Source organism: Rhinichthys klamathensis, unplaced genomic scaffold (assembly GCF_029890125.1).
Source record: "Rhinichthys klamathensis goyatoka isolate OS25496 unplaced genomic scaffold, OSU_Roscu_1.1 h1tg000098l_1, whole genome shotgun sequence".
Taxonomy (NCBI): domain Eukaryota; kingdom Metazoa; phylum Chordata; class Actinopteri; order Cypriniformes; family Leuciscidae; genus Rhinichthys; species Rhinichthys klamathensis.
Window position 1 is genome coordinate 6571137 of NW_026606637.1, and position 15756 is coordinate 6586892.

At 37.4% G+C, this 15756-nt stretch overlaps 1 protein-coding gene across 1 annotated transcript in view; it reads left to right on the forward strand.

The window, feature by feature from the left end:
- Nucleotides 1-879: 879 nt before the first annotated feature.
- The window catches only part of slc25a26 (solute carrier family 25 member 26), a 63774-nt gene continuing 48897 nt past the window's right edge, over nt 880-15756 (forward strand). Inside the window, 3 exon segments of the mRNA XM_056252819.1 lie at nt 880-1033; nt 2070-2226; nt 8561-8670. Coding sequence (XP_056108794.1) covers nt 1001-1033; nt 2070-2226; nt 8561-8670 — 300 coding nt within the window. The 5' untranslated portion in view covers nt 880-1000.

The window sequence follows — 15756 nt, forward strand, 5'->3', positions numbered from 1 at the left end:
CTTATTTTATTCATTTATTTATTTTTATTTATTTTTTCATTGTCAATCTGCATTTTGTTGATGGCTTGCCTGTTTTTTTGCTGTTGTCTCCACGAGAGTTTGTAATAAACATTAATAATATATATATATATATATATATATATATATATATATATATAAGATATGGAAGCCCATTTTTACCACATCATTAAATTATAAATTCTTAATTAAAATATAAAATCATAATTATGACATAAAATAATAATTTAATTTAAAATAATAATAATTACTTTTTATGTCATAATAATGACTTTTATTTACCATAACATTTGTTCTTATGTGGAGGAAATGGGTATCAATAATAATGTGAAAGGTTACGTACAAAAATAATCATTGTTAATAATCACCAACAAATACATTTAATACCAATTATAATGTTAATATATGTAATTTAACATTGGACTTTAACTCATTTTGCGTTTCCATTATTGTACATAGATAAGCTCAAATGTTTTTATATTTTTAAAAATACACTAATTTGAATTGAAAATGAAAAATTGAAACAATCTGAGAAGATTCTTATATAATAGGAACAAATTAAAAAAAAATTATTTTCACTTCATCCCGGTTATAACGCATTGTTCTGTAGAAAACATTGTATTGTTTTATTATATATATATATAGCCTATAAATCAATTTACTACTTGTTTTTTTCCCTCGTGAAATTGGAACCTTAAATTAAAATACATTTAAATTATAATAATAATGTTGTATTCAACGTTATTGATAATGCATTGAACAAAATATATTCTACGTCAATAGAACGTAGATAATATATAATGAAATTATTTTTTTCTGCTGAAAATGAAGAGCGATGTTGCTGTCGTCACGTGACGTCATTTAAAACCCCCGCCTTAAACATGGCAGCGCCCTTGATGAACGTGTAGTAGTTGTTGCAGAGTGTAGAAAATGAACCACTTCACAAAGTCATCTGCTAAAAACTGAGGTCCTCGCGTGCAGTATGAACAGACAAGAGTTCGCAGCCTGCCTTGTGGTAATGCACATTTCATGTCTATTACACGTGCTAAAAGCAGAGGCATCATTCCTCATGACATTAACTCTGCTTGTGAATTAAATTCAGTGTACAGTGTTAGTACGGTAATAGAGTATTTACGCGGATGTGTCAATGTACACTTTTAAGAGGCTTTCTTCTTTGAATCATTTCAGGCTAGTCCTTTTGAAAGTTATTTTTTTTAATCATGGTTATGATAACAGTGACAAGATAATGAAAGTAATGAAGATAATGTAAGTCATTATAAAGTTGATTGTCTGTTTTTTGTAAGTAAATAAAACAGTAAACAAACCTTGCCCAGATGTAGTATTTGTGTTTTCTTAGTTCAAGCAGTTTTTTTGTGCCTTATTTACTTAAATTTTAGCTTTTATTTTTCTTAACATTTTTAGGGATTTAATAAAAAGGTTTTTAGGAAAATAAGGCACTCTTTATTCCATTTGTTTCTACAGCCTAATCATGAATTAGTTGGACTATAGCGCTTCATAATAATAATTATAATACAGTTAATAACTCTTCTTGTATCTGACAGCTTCAACTTGGCCTGGACTAAAACAGTACTTGGACTAAAACTTATTTTCAAACACTTTTTTTCTTTTTTTTTAAGAGTAATAATAAATAAATAAATAATAGTGTTTGCATTTTCTAGCATTGAAATACTGACAAAAGGTACATTTGTTTTTGTTACAGATCCATATGCACGGTATTGCTTATTGTTTGTCAGAAATGTCCTAAAAACACAGTGGATGAAAAATGTGGTTAATAAAGATGAATAATGAATTAGATGAAAAGTGTTCTGTATCTCTGATTTATGTTTTAGTAACTATATTAAGCGCAAACTTGACACTTCTCCTTGAAGCTTTGAGTCATTTGCCTTTTACTGCATATAAGCATATTTGCATTATTATGGGGTAAAATATATGTATATGGTACTACAGTGACTAATTACATTGCACCAGAATTTGTTTAAAGTACCTAATTATACTGCAATACAACTTTATCCATGCTCTCCGTCCCTTAGGCAGGCGGCTGTGCGGGAATGTGTGTAGATCTCACTCTCTTCCCTCTGGACACCATAAAGACAAGGTTGCAGAGCCAGCAGGGCTTCTACAAGGCGGGAGGTTTTCGTGGGATCTATGCAGGGGTCCCGTCTGCTGCTATAGGCTCCTTTCCCAATGGTAAGTTTATATATATTATAAAAATGAACATGAAAAATGGCTGCATGTTTAAAAGCACGCTTTAGAAGAGTTATATAAATGCCTACTGCCAAAACGCTGGACTTCTGATTATGATAAATAGCATATATTTAAACCCCAAAAAACTAGGCTCTCTAGCTCTATGTCAGAGAGTGGATGCAGTTTAAAGTCGCCGTGAAATCAAAATGGACCATTCTTGTTTTTTTATGAACTTATTGCAGTATTTATTCTTAATATATATATATATATTTTTTTATGTGCTCTCATAATCTTTAATCAAAGAAACTTCACCTCCCACCTGCGACGACATCTCTTCTTTTCTCTGATGTCGTGTTTTGCGGGTTGAGGGCGGGACAACCTGTCACTCACATGACATCACAGCAATAGCAAACCGATCCAATCAGTTCCCCTTCCCCTATGGACAAAATCGAGTCCCATCCAACATTTTTTCTTGTTCAAGAAGATGTTTCACTTCGGTATACACTGATTAGTCAAAACATTATGACCAGTCACAGGTGAAGCGAATATTGTTGATCAAGGCCACATATTGTTTTCTGGGTAGATTAGATGGTAAGCAAACTTAGACTGGAACGGTGTGTTGATGTAATCGATTACGTTGATTACACAATGTCTATGTTCATCCCTAATCCCCTGTCATGTTTCACACAAAACAAAACTGTAGAGCAGATATTAATGGCTAGTATGGCAGCGCTGCTTAATATATGTGTTCATACAGCGTTTTGTTTTTTTACGAGCGCGACAACCCCATTCTATAACCAAACTGACACCTGCACATTTTCAGGACACACAACCGCATTCTCGTCTGGTCTGAGCCAACAGAAGGTCTACTGTGGCACAAGTTTCACACACTTTTAATGATGGCTAAGGTAGGAGTGTGTCACAACACACAGTACACCGCACCCGGCTGTGTATGGGGCTGCATAGCCACAGACCAATCAGAGTGCTTATGATGACCTCTGTCCACCGTCGAAAGCACCTACATTGGGCACACTGGCAATGGAACTGGACCGTGGAGAAGTGGAAGAAGGTCGCCTGGTCCGATGAGTCCCGTTTTTTTTTTTACATCATGTGGACTGGCATGTTCGTATGTGTCATTTACCTGGGGAAGTGATGGCACCAGGATGCACTGTGGGACGACGACGACAAGCCTCTAGAGGGAGTGTGATGTTCTTGGCAATGTTCTGCTGCGAAACCCTGGGTCCGGCCATTCATGTGGACGTACATTTGACACATGCAACCTACCTAAACATTGTTGCAGACCAGGGACACCCCTTCAGGACAATGGTGTTCCCTCTCAATGGCATCTTTCAGCATTATAATGCACGCTGCCAAACTGCACAAATTGTTTTGGAATGGTTTGAGGAACATTATGAAGAGTTTAAGGTGTTGCCCTGGCTTTCAAATTCCCCAAATCTCAATTCAATTGAGAATCTGTGGGATGTGCTGGACCAGCAAGTCGATCTACGGTGGCTCTGACCTCGCAACCTACAGGACTTGAAGAATCTGCTGCTAACGTCTTGCTGTCAGATACTACGGGACACCTTCTTGTTGAGTCCATGCCTCATATTACATATTACTCGCCGTACAACATCCTAAAACATCACTTGCAGAGTTAAACTCCTCAACGAATATTCTACCATATTGATCATTTGTAGGCAGACGTTACAGTTATGTCATTTGCAACTTCTTGCATATTGTGGTGTCAGAAAAACAAGTGGAGGAAAATGGGCAACATCCATGGAATAAGAGTAAAACATTCTTGTTGTGCCTTTGGATGTCAGAAACGCAATGCAAAACCGATTGTCTTCATATTTATAGAATGATGTCGTGAAGACAGTGTGAATCTACGCACAGACATTTATGATTGCAAGCTACAAACTAGACTGATTAAACTTGCGATGATTATCTACTGTTAAAGTATGGATTTGATGTAAACAATAGATCTACATGATATTCACATATTCAGTTCATAGGGGCATAATAGCTTTACAGTTACAGCATGAAATAATATTTAAACCAATAACGTTTTATATAGGTGACATTTATTTTAAACATAACATTTTTAGGCCTATCTCACAATTCTGACTTTTTTCTTGCAATTGCGAGTTGATATAATTCTGTGGGGGAAAAAGTCAGAATTGGGGGATATAAACCCACAATTCTGAGGGGAAAAAGACAGAATTTTGAGGTAATTCTTGCAATTCTGATATTTCTTCTTAGAAAAAGTCAAAATTGTGAGATCTATAGTCGAAATTACCTTTATTTATTTATTTATTTATTGTTTTATTACTTGGCTTCCATAGAGTCCTACTGCAGAACTGTCATTTTCTAGGATCCGCCCACAAAACACATCATCGATGTTTGCAAACACCCAAACGGTCTATAAGACTGCGCAGTTAAACTGGACCAAATCAACAATCTTACCATTGAATATAAAGCCACATGACACTAGCAAACAGGACACACCATTCACAATAAATATTATTACATACTTGGGAATAAATATATCCCAAAACCTCTCTGACTTATTGAATCTCAATGTTATTCCACTTTAAAAAACAATAGAAGATGACCTAACTCGCTTTCCATTATAGGTATATATTATTATATATTCTATATTATAGTATTATATTGCAACATTTAAAATGTGTAAGTCCTTTATCTATTCACCATGACTCCTGTACAACCAACTAAGAAATGGTTTACATAATTAAGTTTAAAAAAAAAAAGAAAATTTTACTGAAAAAAAAAATAATGTTAAAAACAAGTTAACAAACACTTCAAAAAAATAAATAAAGCTCAATCAAGGTGGTCTAACAGCACCACATTTTCAGCCCTATTACTTAGCATCTTATCTACAATATCTTTGCAAATGGACCAAATGTGACCATTTCCAAAACCCATGCCTATAGTTAGAACAGGCAGAATGTAAAGAAATAACCATATCTGATCTTCCATCCATCCATTAAAGAATATGATGATCAAAACCACTCATTGCCAGGTGGCAAATCAATACATTGAACTCAATATGGCATAATCCTGATTTCACTATCAACCAATCACCACTTAACAATACTAAATGGAAAGAGAAAGGTATTGCTCATTTACATAATTTGTTTCCTGATAACACCTTCATTAAATTTACAGCATTAAGACAGACATTTGACTTGGGAGAAGAACTCTTTTTATTTCCTACAAATTAGAAATTCTAATAAATCCACAAATGGAAATAAAAATATTGCACATCAACCAACACTTATAAAGCATATCAACATAATTAGTAATTCAGTAAAGATACTTACTAAACTATACACTCTAATACGAATACAGCAGGACCAGTTAAACAATGAAAAACATCTCAATATCAATACAGATGGAAAACAGTCTGCAGGAATACTTTTATCTTAAAGCTGCAGTCCGTAGTTTTTCCTCTTTGTCGCCATCTCTGTTCGAAATCTGCAATTGCAGTTATTTGCGGTATTATCAACTTTACGTGGGTTGTGCCTCGGCACGGCACAGCGCGGATGAATCCAGTGTTTTGAGGAGAATGTGCGGCTGTCAGTCACCGCACCGGTGTGGATACTGTCTGTCAGAATCACAGATTCTACTTTTTGGAAGTATGACCAACATAAGAAATTAAGAAAGAAGAAGTAAGTAACATCCACTTTTGTTCTGACCAACTAAGGGAAAAAAAGTATTGCAGTAAATCGCGCTGAATAAATCTAATGATCGCTTATCATATCACGTCAAACTGTGCAAATTATACTTTGTTCTCAAATTGTTAAAGGGGTCATATGATGTTTTTTTTTGTTTTACATTTGGTTTAATGCAATGTTTACGCGATTTTAGGTTAAAAAAAGTAATTATTTTACACATACTGTACATTATTTTTGCTCCTCTATGCCCCGCCTTTCTGAAATGCGTCGAGTTTTTTGTTTTTTTTACAAAGCTAATCGTTGAGAAAAGTGAGGTGTGGGTGTGCTCTGATTGGCCAGCGATCCAGTCCATTGTGATTGGCCCAAAAACCTTAAGCGAGTGACAGAAATGTCACGCCCCTTACCATATTTGGAACATCAGCTCCCAAAGCAATAATGACAGGTGATAATGTCGGTTCTACCTTATCGATTCGAGCCCGATTCTGATCCAGAAAATGCAGATGTCCAAGCTGATCGATCAACTTTGCCAGCGCGACTGAATCAGATCGTATCAGATTGGTAAGGTTTTATTTCATTGGGGACATAATTACTGATTATATGACTTTACTGTCTTTTTACGCGTTGCGCCGCGCTACGGGTGTGAGAACACTGTAAACACAAAACTATGTCTACATTTGTGATTGTAGAAACGACAAGCAAGCGCTACTCTATACTGCTCAAAAGCAATCTACTCTTACTACTCTCTAGCGGCAACAATAATACAGCGAGAATAAAAGTTACGCCTTCTTTCTTTGCGTATACATTTGGGCGGTGTTATGAAACTCTGCCCCACACACACTGACGTAGATTTGTGGGGGTGTGTTTGAATGAAGCGTTTTAGGAATGCATGGCTGAGCCTTAAAGGTATAGCGGAGGATTTTCTTTTTCCGGGTTGATCATCAAGACCATTGGTTGTCAATCATTCTGGCGATATGTTTACGTAAGGCCGGCGTACGTGCTCTTCCCTAGGTAGTTTTCGCTTTCTGCGCATGCGCACTTTCAGGTGTATATGTGTGGTGAGCTACGGTTTCAGCCATTCATTGAAGCTCGCCATTCTCACCGGGTTTTTTCAAAATGTCTGAGGGTCCCAAGAGAAAAAATGTCTACGAATTGTATGACAAGAAGAGAAAGGCCTCTGAAAAAAGAAACAAGACCAGAGTGCATGCTCTCTCGTGCACACGTTTAATAGGCGTTCCCTCTCGGGAGCAAATTGAGTGTTGCGCATGTGCATTTTTAAAAAAATTGGAGAGGGCGGGTCTTCTCTAAAATTCGGAAAGATCCTCCGCTATTCCTTTAACTTTTGCAAAGAATATCTCTTTGGGTTTGAGACTTTGAGTTTTTGTAAATATGCAGATCTTATACTTGCACTAACAGCTACATAACACAATAAAGAAAAAGGTAAACAAGAAATCGCATCATATGAGCCCTTTAATGTTAACAACGTCAGCATTGCGTGACTACATTTAATGCCCTTCGAGTATTTATCCTTGTTTTTGCATGGGCCTGGTTGCAGTCTCTTTTTTTCTGTAGCCCCTCCGAAGTGAATCTCCAGTTGTCACTGGTGATAGTCGTTTGAACCTTTCTGGAGCCGCCATCAAATTGATAAGTTTACTTATATCAAGTGCTGTGAGAAAAGGCTATAATAAATCTCCACCTCCAACATCTTCACACGCAATATCTAGCTTATACTAGCCGAGACTCCTTCTTTATGTGTACAGATGTGACGTAATGACGCAAAGACATGCTCGAATCTCCCGCGGAAATCCACCAGTACCACTGGAATTAAAAACATTATTACAAGCTTACCGCTTTGAATCGAGCTAAGGCAAGCAGATAGTTTTGAACACTGGCTTGTTATGTACTTGCTCAATTTATTTTGGATAATTTTTAACCCAAAAAAGTTACGGACTGCAGCTTTACGTCAAATGTCAAATGAACCCTCCTCTTGAACACTTAACACCTCTGCTCATGTCTCTAGATATCTCCAGGAAAAATAAATATTACTCAAGTGGAAAAATAAATACCAAATATCAATTGCACAATGGCTACATCTCTTAAGAGACCATAGCATTAAAGAGAAACAGATCAACAATTAAAAATCAGTTTTACAAATTTGATACAATTTTAAGTCTACTTCTCTCCATAAATATTGATAAAAAGTAGCTGGTGAGTTGATGCCTCTAAGTATTATGGTACATCAATACAAATTACTTCTATAATTATATAAATAATGTCTGCTGAGTATTATACTAGTCTACAATTATTACTTATAGATTGATGTCATTTGTATATTATATTGTTATATATGTTGTATCTTGATTCGTATACATACGTGTGTGTGTGTGTGTGCGCGCACATATATATATATATATATATATATATATATATATATATATATATATATATATATATATATATATATAAAATCATATATATATATGCACGCATGCATGCAGAGGATCAACAGCGTATTAGGCAGGTGGTCATAATGTCTTGGCTCATCAGTGTACATCACAATAGGGAAGAAAAGACTATCTCAACCTGTTTCAAGCCAACTTTAAAAAGTTTTCCTCAAACAAAGTGTTTCTTCTTGTTTCCAGCTGCTGCGTTCTTTGTCACCTATGAAAGCACCAAGTCGTTCTTCGCTGGCTACACTGCTACAAGCTTGACCCCCTTCACTCACATGCTGGCTGCTTCACTAGGAGAAATCGTAGGTTTCCTGTTATTCTTCTTTCTTTCCTGTTGTTTTCATCCTTGTGTTTATCATCATTTACCCATTTCAGTCTGAATGAGCAGTGTGTCTATTTCAGAGACAAATATGCAGAAGGCTTAGAATGTGTTTTTTGTTGGATGTTTTTTGCTCTGGGTTAGAGCCGGGTCAAAGACGACCCTTTATTTTCCCACCAGCTGGCCAAATGGATCTTGTTGTTGTCTATTGACATAACTCCTTTTCATAGAGAGGAGTCTTGCAGTTTTGTCAAGGGAGATTTAGGTGTTGGAGCTGTAAGGAGCACCTTCATTTCCTCTGCTAGTGAAATTCTGTAAGCTCAGAGCTATGCAGTCCAGAACGATCCAACACACAAGCATTTAATCATTCCTTAGAGCATACTCCACCTTAAACAATTTAATGCAATCTTAATACATACACTACCATTCAAAAGTTTGGAATCATTTTGACATTTTATGTTTCTTTTATGTATTCAGTGATGCATTTAATTGATTAAAAAATTGCAATAGACATTTATTGGTTATGTCTTATGGCCATATTATGTGCTGTATGGATTACCTTTATCACTTAAAAGAACAGAAATGAACAGAAAAGACTAAAATGAGGGGCGTTTGAGTTTTTTGGCATGAAATGCCACTTTCGTTAAACTGGGGTCGGTACTTTTTTTTTTTTTTTTTTTTTCTAAATAAATGAACACTTTAATTGAGCAAGAATGTATTTAAACAATCACATGTAACGGTAAAGATATTTACAATGTTACAAATATTTTTATTTAAAAAAAATAGTGTTCTTTTTAACTTTCTATTCATCAAAGTATCCTGGAAAATGTTGGAGCACAACTGTTCTCAAATGATTTCCCAAAGATCATGTGACTGAAGACTGGAGTAATGATGCTGAAAATTCTGCTTTGTCATCACAGGAATAAATAACATTTTAAAATATATTCAAACAGAAAACAGTTATTTTAAATTGTTATATTCTACAATATTACCGTTTTTACAGTATTTTTGAAGAAATAAATGTAGTTTTGGTGAGCACAACAGATTTTTATTCACAATTTTTTTTGTAGAGCAAGTTTTTTTTTGTCATATGACATGATTAATTGTACTTTGGAATCAGCATAACATGTTGAAATCACAAGACTTCAGTCCTCTCAGCTCTGTTTAATATACACTCACCGGCCACTTTATTAGGTACACCTGTCCAACTGCTCGTTAACACTTAATTTCTAAGCAGCCAATCACATGGCGGCAACTCAGTGCATTTAGGCATGTAGACATGGTCAAGACAATCTCCTGCAGTTCAAACCGAGCATCAGTATGGGGAAGAAAGGTGATTTGAGTGACTTTGAACGTGGCATGATTGTTGGTGCCAGAAGGGCTGGTCTGAGTATTTCAGAAACTGCTAATCTACTGGGATTTTCACGCACAACCATCTCTAGGGTTTACAGAGAATGGTCCGAAAAAGAAAAAACATCCAGTGAGCGGCAGTTCTGTGGGCGGAAATGCCTTGTTGATGCCAGAGGTCAGAGGAGAATGGCCAGACTGGTTCGAGCTGATAGAAGGGCAACAGTGACTGAAATAACCACTCGTTACAACCGAGGTATGCAGCAAAGCATTTGTGAAGCCACAACACGCACAACCTTGAGGCGGATGGGCTACAACAGCAGAAGACTCCACCGGGTACCACTCATCTCCACTACAAATTGGAAAAAGAGGCTACAATTTGCAAGAGCTCACCAAAATTGAACAGTTGAAGACTGGAAAAATGTTGCCTGGTCTGATGAGTCTCGATTTCTGTTGAGACATTCAGATGTTAGAGTCAGAATTTGGCGTAAACAGAATGAGAACATGGAACCACCATGCCTTGTTACCACTGTGCAGGCTGGTGGTGGTGGTGTAATGGTGTGGGGGATGTTTTCCTGGCACACTTTAGGCCCCTTAGTGCCAATTGGGCATCGTTTAAATGCCACGGCCTACCTGAGCATTGTTTCTGACCATGTCCATCCCTTTATGGCCACCATGTACCCATCCTCTGATGGCTACTTCCACCATGTCACAAAGCTCTAATCATTTCAAATTGGTTTCTTGAACATGACAATGAGTTCACTGTACTAAAATGGCCTCCACAGTCACCAGATCTCAACCCAATAGAGCATCTTTGGGATGTGGTGGAACGGGAGATTCGCATCATGGATGTGCAGCCGACAAATCTGCGGCAACTGTGTGATGCCATCATGTCAATATGGACCAAACTCCCTGAGGAATGCTTCCAGCACCTTGTTGAATCTATGCCACGAAGAATTGAGGCAGTTCTGAAGGCAAAAGGGGGTCCAACCCGTTACTAGCATGGGGTACCTAATAAAGTGGCCGGTGAGTGTATATTTGACCATATTTAAAACTATTCAGTAGAATTTAGTAACAGATTTCCCTCAACATCATTAGAGCAGAAGAAATTCTACATGGACCTACTAATACTAAAACCATCCTATTCATCTCAATACGCAATTTCAACTAATGTAATTGGGTTGATCATTTCAGTTTATTACCCATTAAATGAACTTGCTGTTTTTCCATCTACTCTCTATACTGAGAAGGTGGCTTTTTGCATGGAAAATTAGAGCAAATATCATTACGTGCTAAACACTAACGTTAAACATAGCTCAACAAATAAGTCAAGTGAAAAGGTCAGCCTTCACCAATACCCAAGATAGTTGAATATAAGGTGAAGTTGAAGTCAGGTCTGTTGATAACCCTTTGCCTGGTGCGGCAGGATTTGCACACTTCAAAACAGGGATTTTTAACAGCAGAGCCCCAGCCGAATCCCAGTGTGTTGTGGGTACACGTTGCCCCGTTCAAAGCCCGTAATCCCGCAGCTTAGCCATGAAAGTCTTCCCTTCAGGCCGTCTGGAGCAGAAGACAAAGTCATCTTACTTACGTAACTTCTGCCATTATACAAGTTCTCGCTAATAGGTGTCCCGACTGGATATGATTAATGACTCATTAGTTTATAATTTGCTAGATTTTGAGTTTTCTGGCCCAGTTTTGCATCGAACCATTTTGTGCAATAATTGCTTGGAGTATTTCCTATTACTTTGTACTTTTCCCTATTACTTTTCAAGATGGAATAAAAGATTCTTCGCCACTGCTGTACTGTCATAGTTATCCGGTTGACCCTATAAGGTTAGCGCGAGCACACTAATCAAACGCAATGTGGATCCTGGAGTTTAAGCCCAGGGATTCAGACTTTGCCTTTGTAGCATCGGATCTGCAACCAGGAAGATTTAAATTGTCTGGAAATTTTATCCTCACTTTATTCACCTTTACCACTCTCTCTTAAGTCCAGCTTCTCTCTTCACACAATCATTATGAAAGGTTTCTATATTATTGTTGTGTAATAATAGCAGCAGTCATTTCTGTCTCTTCTTTCTCCGTCTGTGCTATAAAGAATGCAATAGCTGATGGTGTCTGTCAGGGCCAGAGTAGGCTGTTATCTAGCCATTATATCAGATTTATCTTCATTCCCATTTGCCCAACACTCTCTCCGAAAGCTCATTTGTCAAGCTGAAGGAGCACTTTTCCTACATTTATAAACCGTGTCTCTCCCTATGGCTGTTGGGTGAAAACAGCGTGTAGCATGACTAGAGGAGGGCGATTGGCACCCTGCTAAGCTTGGCACTGCAAATAATCCATTGCCGGTGAGAATACGGTTGCCTGTGATTTATTGTACAAATCAAGCCTGAGCATTGTACTGTGGCTCATTTTCAACCTTTCTCCACCCCCCTCTTCTTCTCACCTGGCAGGTCTTGAAATATCTAAAAGAAAAAAATAGGCAATCCAAAATTGAAGTGTTGGGTTAACAATGCTATCTCTGGACATGCATTGGTATTATTTAAGGAAGAGAATGGGGACGTGTCAGGCAGAGATTGGTCTGTGCAGATAGATTTTGGGAGGCATCGCTCCATAAGGACCCGAGGGGACTCTGTTGTTGTTTTTTTAAGGCACCTGTAGGATGATCTGTGGAAGATTGTTCCAGATGCCTGTTGTAATTCCAACTTCCTGAAACACTGCTGGGAGGCGTGTGCTCCGAGTTCATGGACTGTTTGGAATGTTCCAGCTGTGTCTATTGATGTCTGGAGCCACAGATGTGAGATTGACCTTGGTTTATTTTATGCTAATGGTAATTTGTTTTGTTGGGATTTAAAAAATGGCCTCAGGTTTGTGGGTAAAATGGCAAAAATGTTTTGAATTACTGTATAAATTTACATATACTACCAAGTTTCGGATCAGTACGATTTTTTAAAATGTTTTTGAAGTCTCTTATGAATTTATTTGATCAAAAATACAGTAGAAACAGTTATGAAATATTATTTTTATGATTTAATATAACTTAAAATGTAATTTATTCCTGAGATGGCAAAGCTGATTTTCCTGCATCATTACTCCAGTTTTCAGTGTCACACAATTCTTCAGAAATCATTCTAATATGCTGACTTGCTGCTCAAGAAACATTTCTTAGTATTATCAATGTTGAAAATAGTTGTGCTGCTTAATATTTTTGTGGAAACCGTGATACATTGTTTTTTTCAGGATACAAAGTTCAAAAGAACAGCATTTATTTGAAATAGAAATCTTTTGAAACATTATAAATTACGGTCACTTTTGATCAATGCAATGCATCCTTAATAAATTAATTAATAAATTAATAAATAAATAAAATAAAAATCTTACTGACCCCAAACTTTTAAGTGACAGTGCATAACACTTCTGGTAACACTTTACATTAAGCTGTAGGCTATGTGTAATTTAAATCATTATACAATTATTAAAATGAATTACTAATGCCTTATAATATGCATTCTAAAGTGTTATATATTTTCATTTTAACCAGTTAACCATAATAAATTACTATTACTATTATCTATTCTGTTACACCTTGAAAGAGTATAATGCAATTTAACACATGATATAACACATTAGTGTGTTGATCTTGTGTGCTAATTCATTACAGCCTTTAATGGCATAACCCTGAATAGATAAGTAGTGTAATGTATTATACGGTAATATAATTTTAAATATAGTTAAAATGGTTAATTAAAATATGACTTTTTACAATGCATAGTAGGCCTAATGCAGTGTTAGAATCATAACTGTTACATTTATGCAAACAACTGATTATTAGGTGTTATGCATATAATGCTTTTTTAATAGTGATTTCTATGAAACTTTAAAAAAGTTTCAGTTTTATTATAAGTGTCGAGTCAAATGGTCAGTGTGACATGCAGTATTCATTCGTCCCTTTAGTGTGTTGTAAAGAACAGCGCGACTGCGCGAGGACAAGACAAGCGGCCCTGAACTGATTCACCCAGTGCTAAAACAAGTTTTGTGCCAAGCTTTAATATCCCCTGCTTCTTCACCGACCTGTCCTGGCCTCTGGTCGTCGTGTTGCCCTGGAACTGAGAGTTTCCCCCTCAGAGGGGTTTGTTTTCCCGCCTCAGCAGCAGCAGTGTTCCGAGAGCGCCGGGAACGGGAAGCGCCAAGCGCGCGCTTGGATCAGAGGCAGCGACTAATTAACGCCACCTCCTCCAAATGACTCGCAAATTAAGATAAATGGTGATGTGAATGCAAACCAAAATGTATCTCACAATAATAAGTATAACCATAACTCTTTCAAATCAAACATATAACCAAACGTTAAGTAGCCTACAAAACTGCCTTTAAGTCAGTGCCTCTAATCGCCTGACTGGTCACACACAGGTGCGTCCATAAACACGGCGAAACTCTAAAGACTTCGACATCCACTTATTTAAAAAATGTCCTCAACCTAGTTTTCCTCCTCACTGCTCCCTGTAAATTACCCAGAAATGCACAATGTCGGTAATTGATCTGATATAATCTCTCGCCAGTCCTCCATCAACTCCCCTGCGAGATGATACGAAATTGCTGCGGCGCGCACTCGCTCCCACCAATTCAATTACTGCAAGAATTACTTGTCATATCCACTTCCCTCTCTATTTAGTGCTGTAATTTTGATCCTTTTGAGAATTACACGAGGGGACGTGATGTTTAGTGTTTCATAAATGTTAACCCAGCAAAAAGAGAATGTAATGAGCTCGGTAAAATGGGCCCTGTCAGTTTCAGTAAGAGACCGATGGTCGCAGGTCCCGGGTTTCACCGCTGGATGGCACTCTTGGTACACGCTTTTGGCTTGTTTAAAATTCGAGCCCTCCCCACTGATCCTACTTTTTTCAATGGAAATAACAAATACAGATTTCCTCAGCTGGATCTTGTATGTTTGTGTCATGCCATTCCGCAAAGTCTTGCATGCTGTTCTGTAAGCCAAGTGGCCATTCATTCGGCAACTTCAGTGTGCAAGAAGATGCTCTGCCGCCTGCCAGACTCATCTAGAGCGCAAACTCCCGTAGCTTGTTCACACACACCGTGCCTGTAGGGTGTCAGCTGGGCTCACAGTGAACCTAACCTCTCTCATAGTAGCACCCCACGCCCGCTCTGTCAGTGTCATTCAGAAGAGATTACTTCTATCCAGTGTGAGTCTGGGGGTCTGGTGGGGGGCCCGGTAAAACTCCCCGTGGTTGCGAAGATTGCTTTCCATCCTCGGTTCGCCCTGGTATTTCCGCCCTCAGCATGGAGAGGATCAGAAGTAATGCACCACAAGTGTAGTTTAGAGGGAGATGCGGGCTTGAAGAATGAGCTTGAATAATGCCACACTTCAGCTATCGACAATGCATGTTTGCTGGATTTCAGCTGCTGTGTGTGTGTGTGTGTGAGGGAGAAAGAGAGAGAGAAACAGTGTTTTGTGACTTGTATGATTCATAGGCAATTTGTTAGTCATTTGTAAGGGGTTTTTAAGTTACATGAACATTTAACTTATGAATGTTTTAATGTCAAATTTGTGTGTAACTGTTACATGTTGTGTTGTATTCTAATTAATACAAACATTGCTGTAGGCTCATTTGTCTGACAAATTAGTGGTTACATTTTCTGAAATCATATTCTTAATCAGTATTTTTGTAAATATTAGAAAAAAGTCTATGTAAAAGAAAACAAA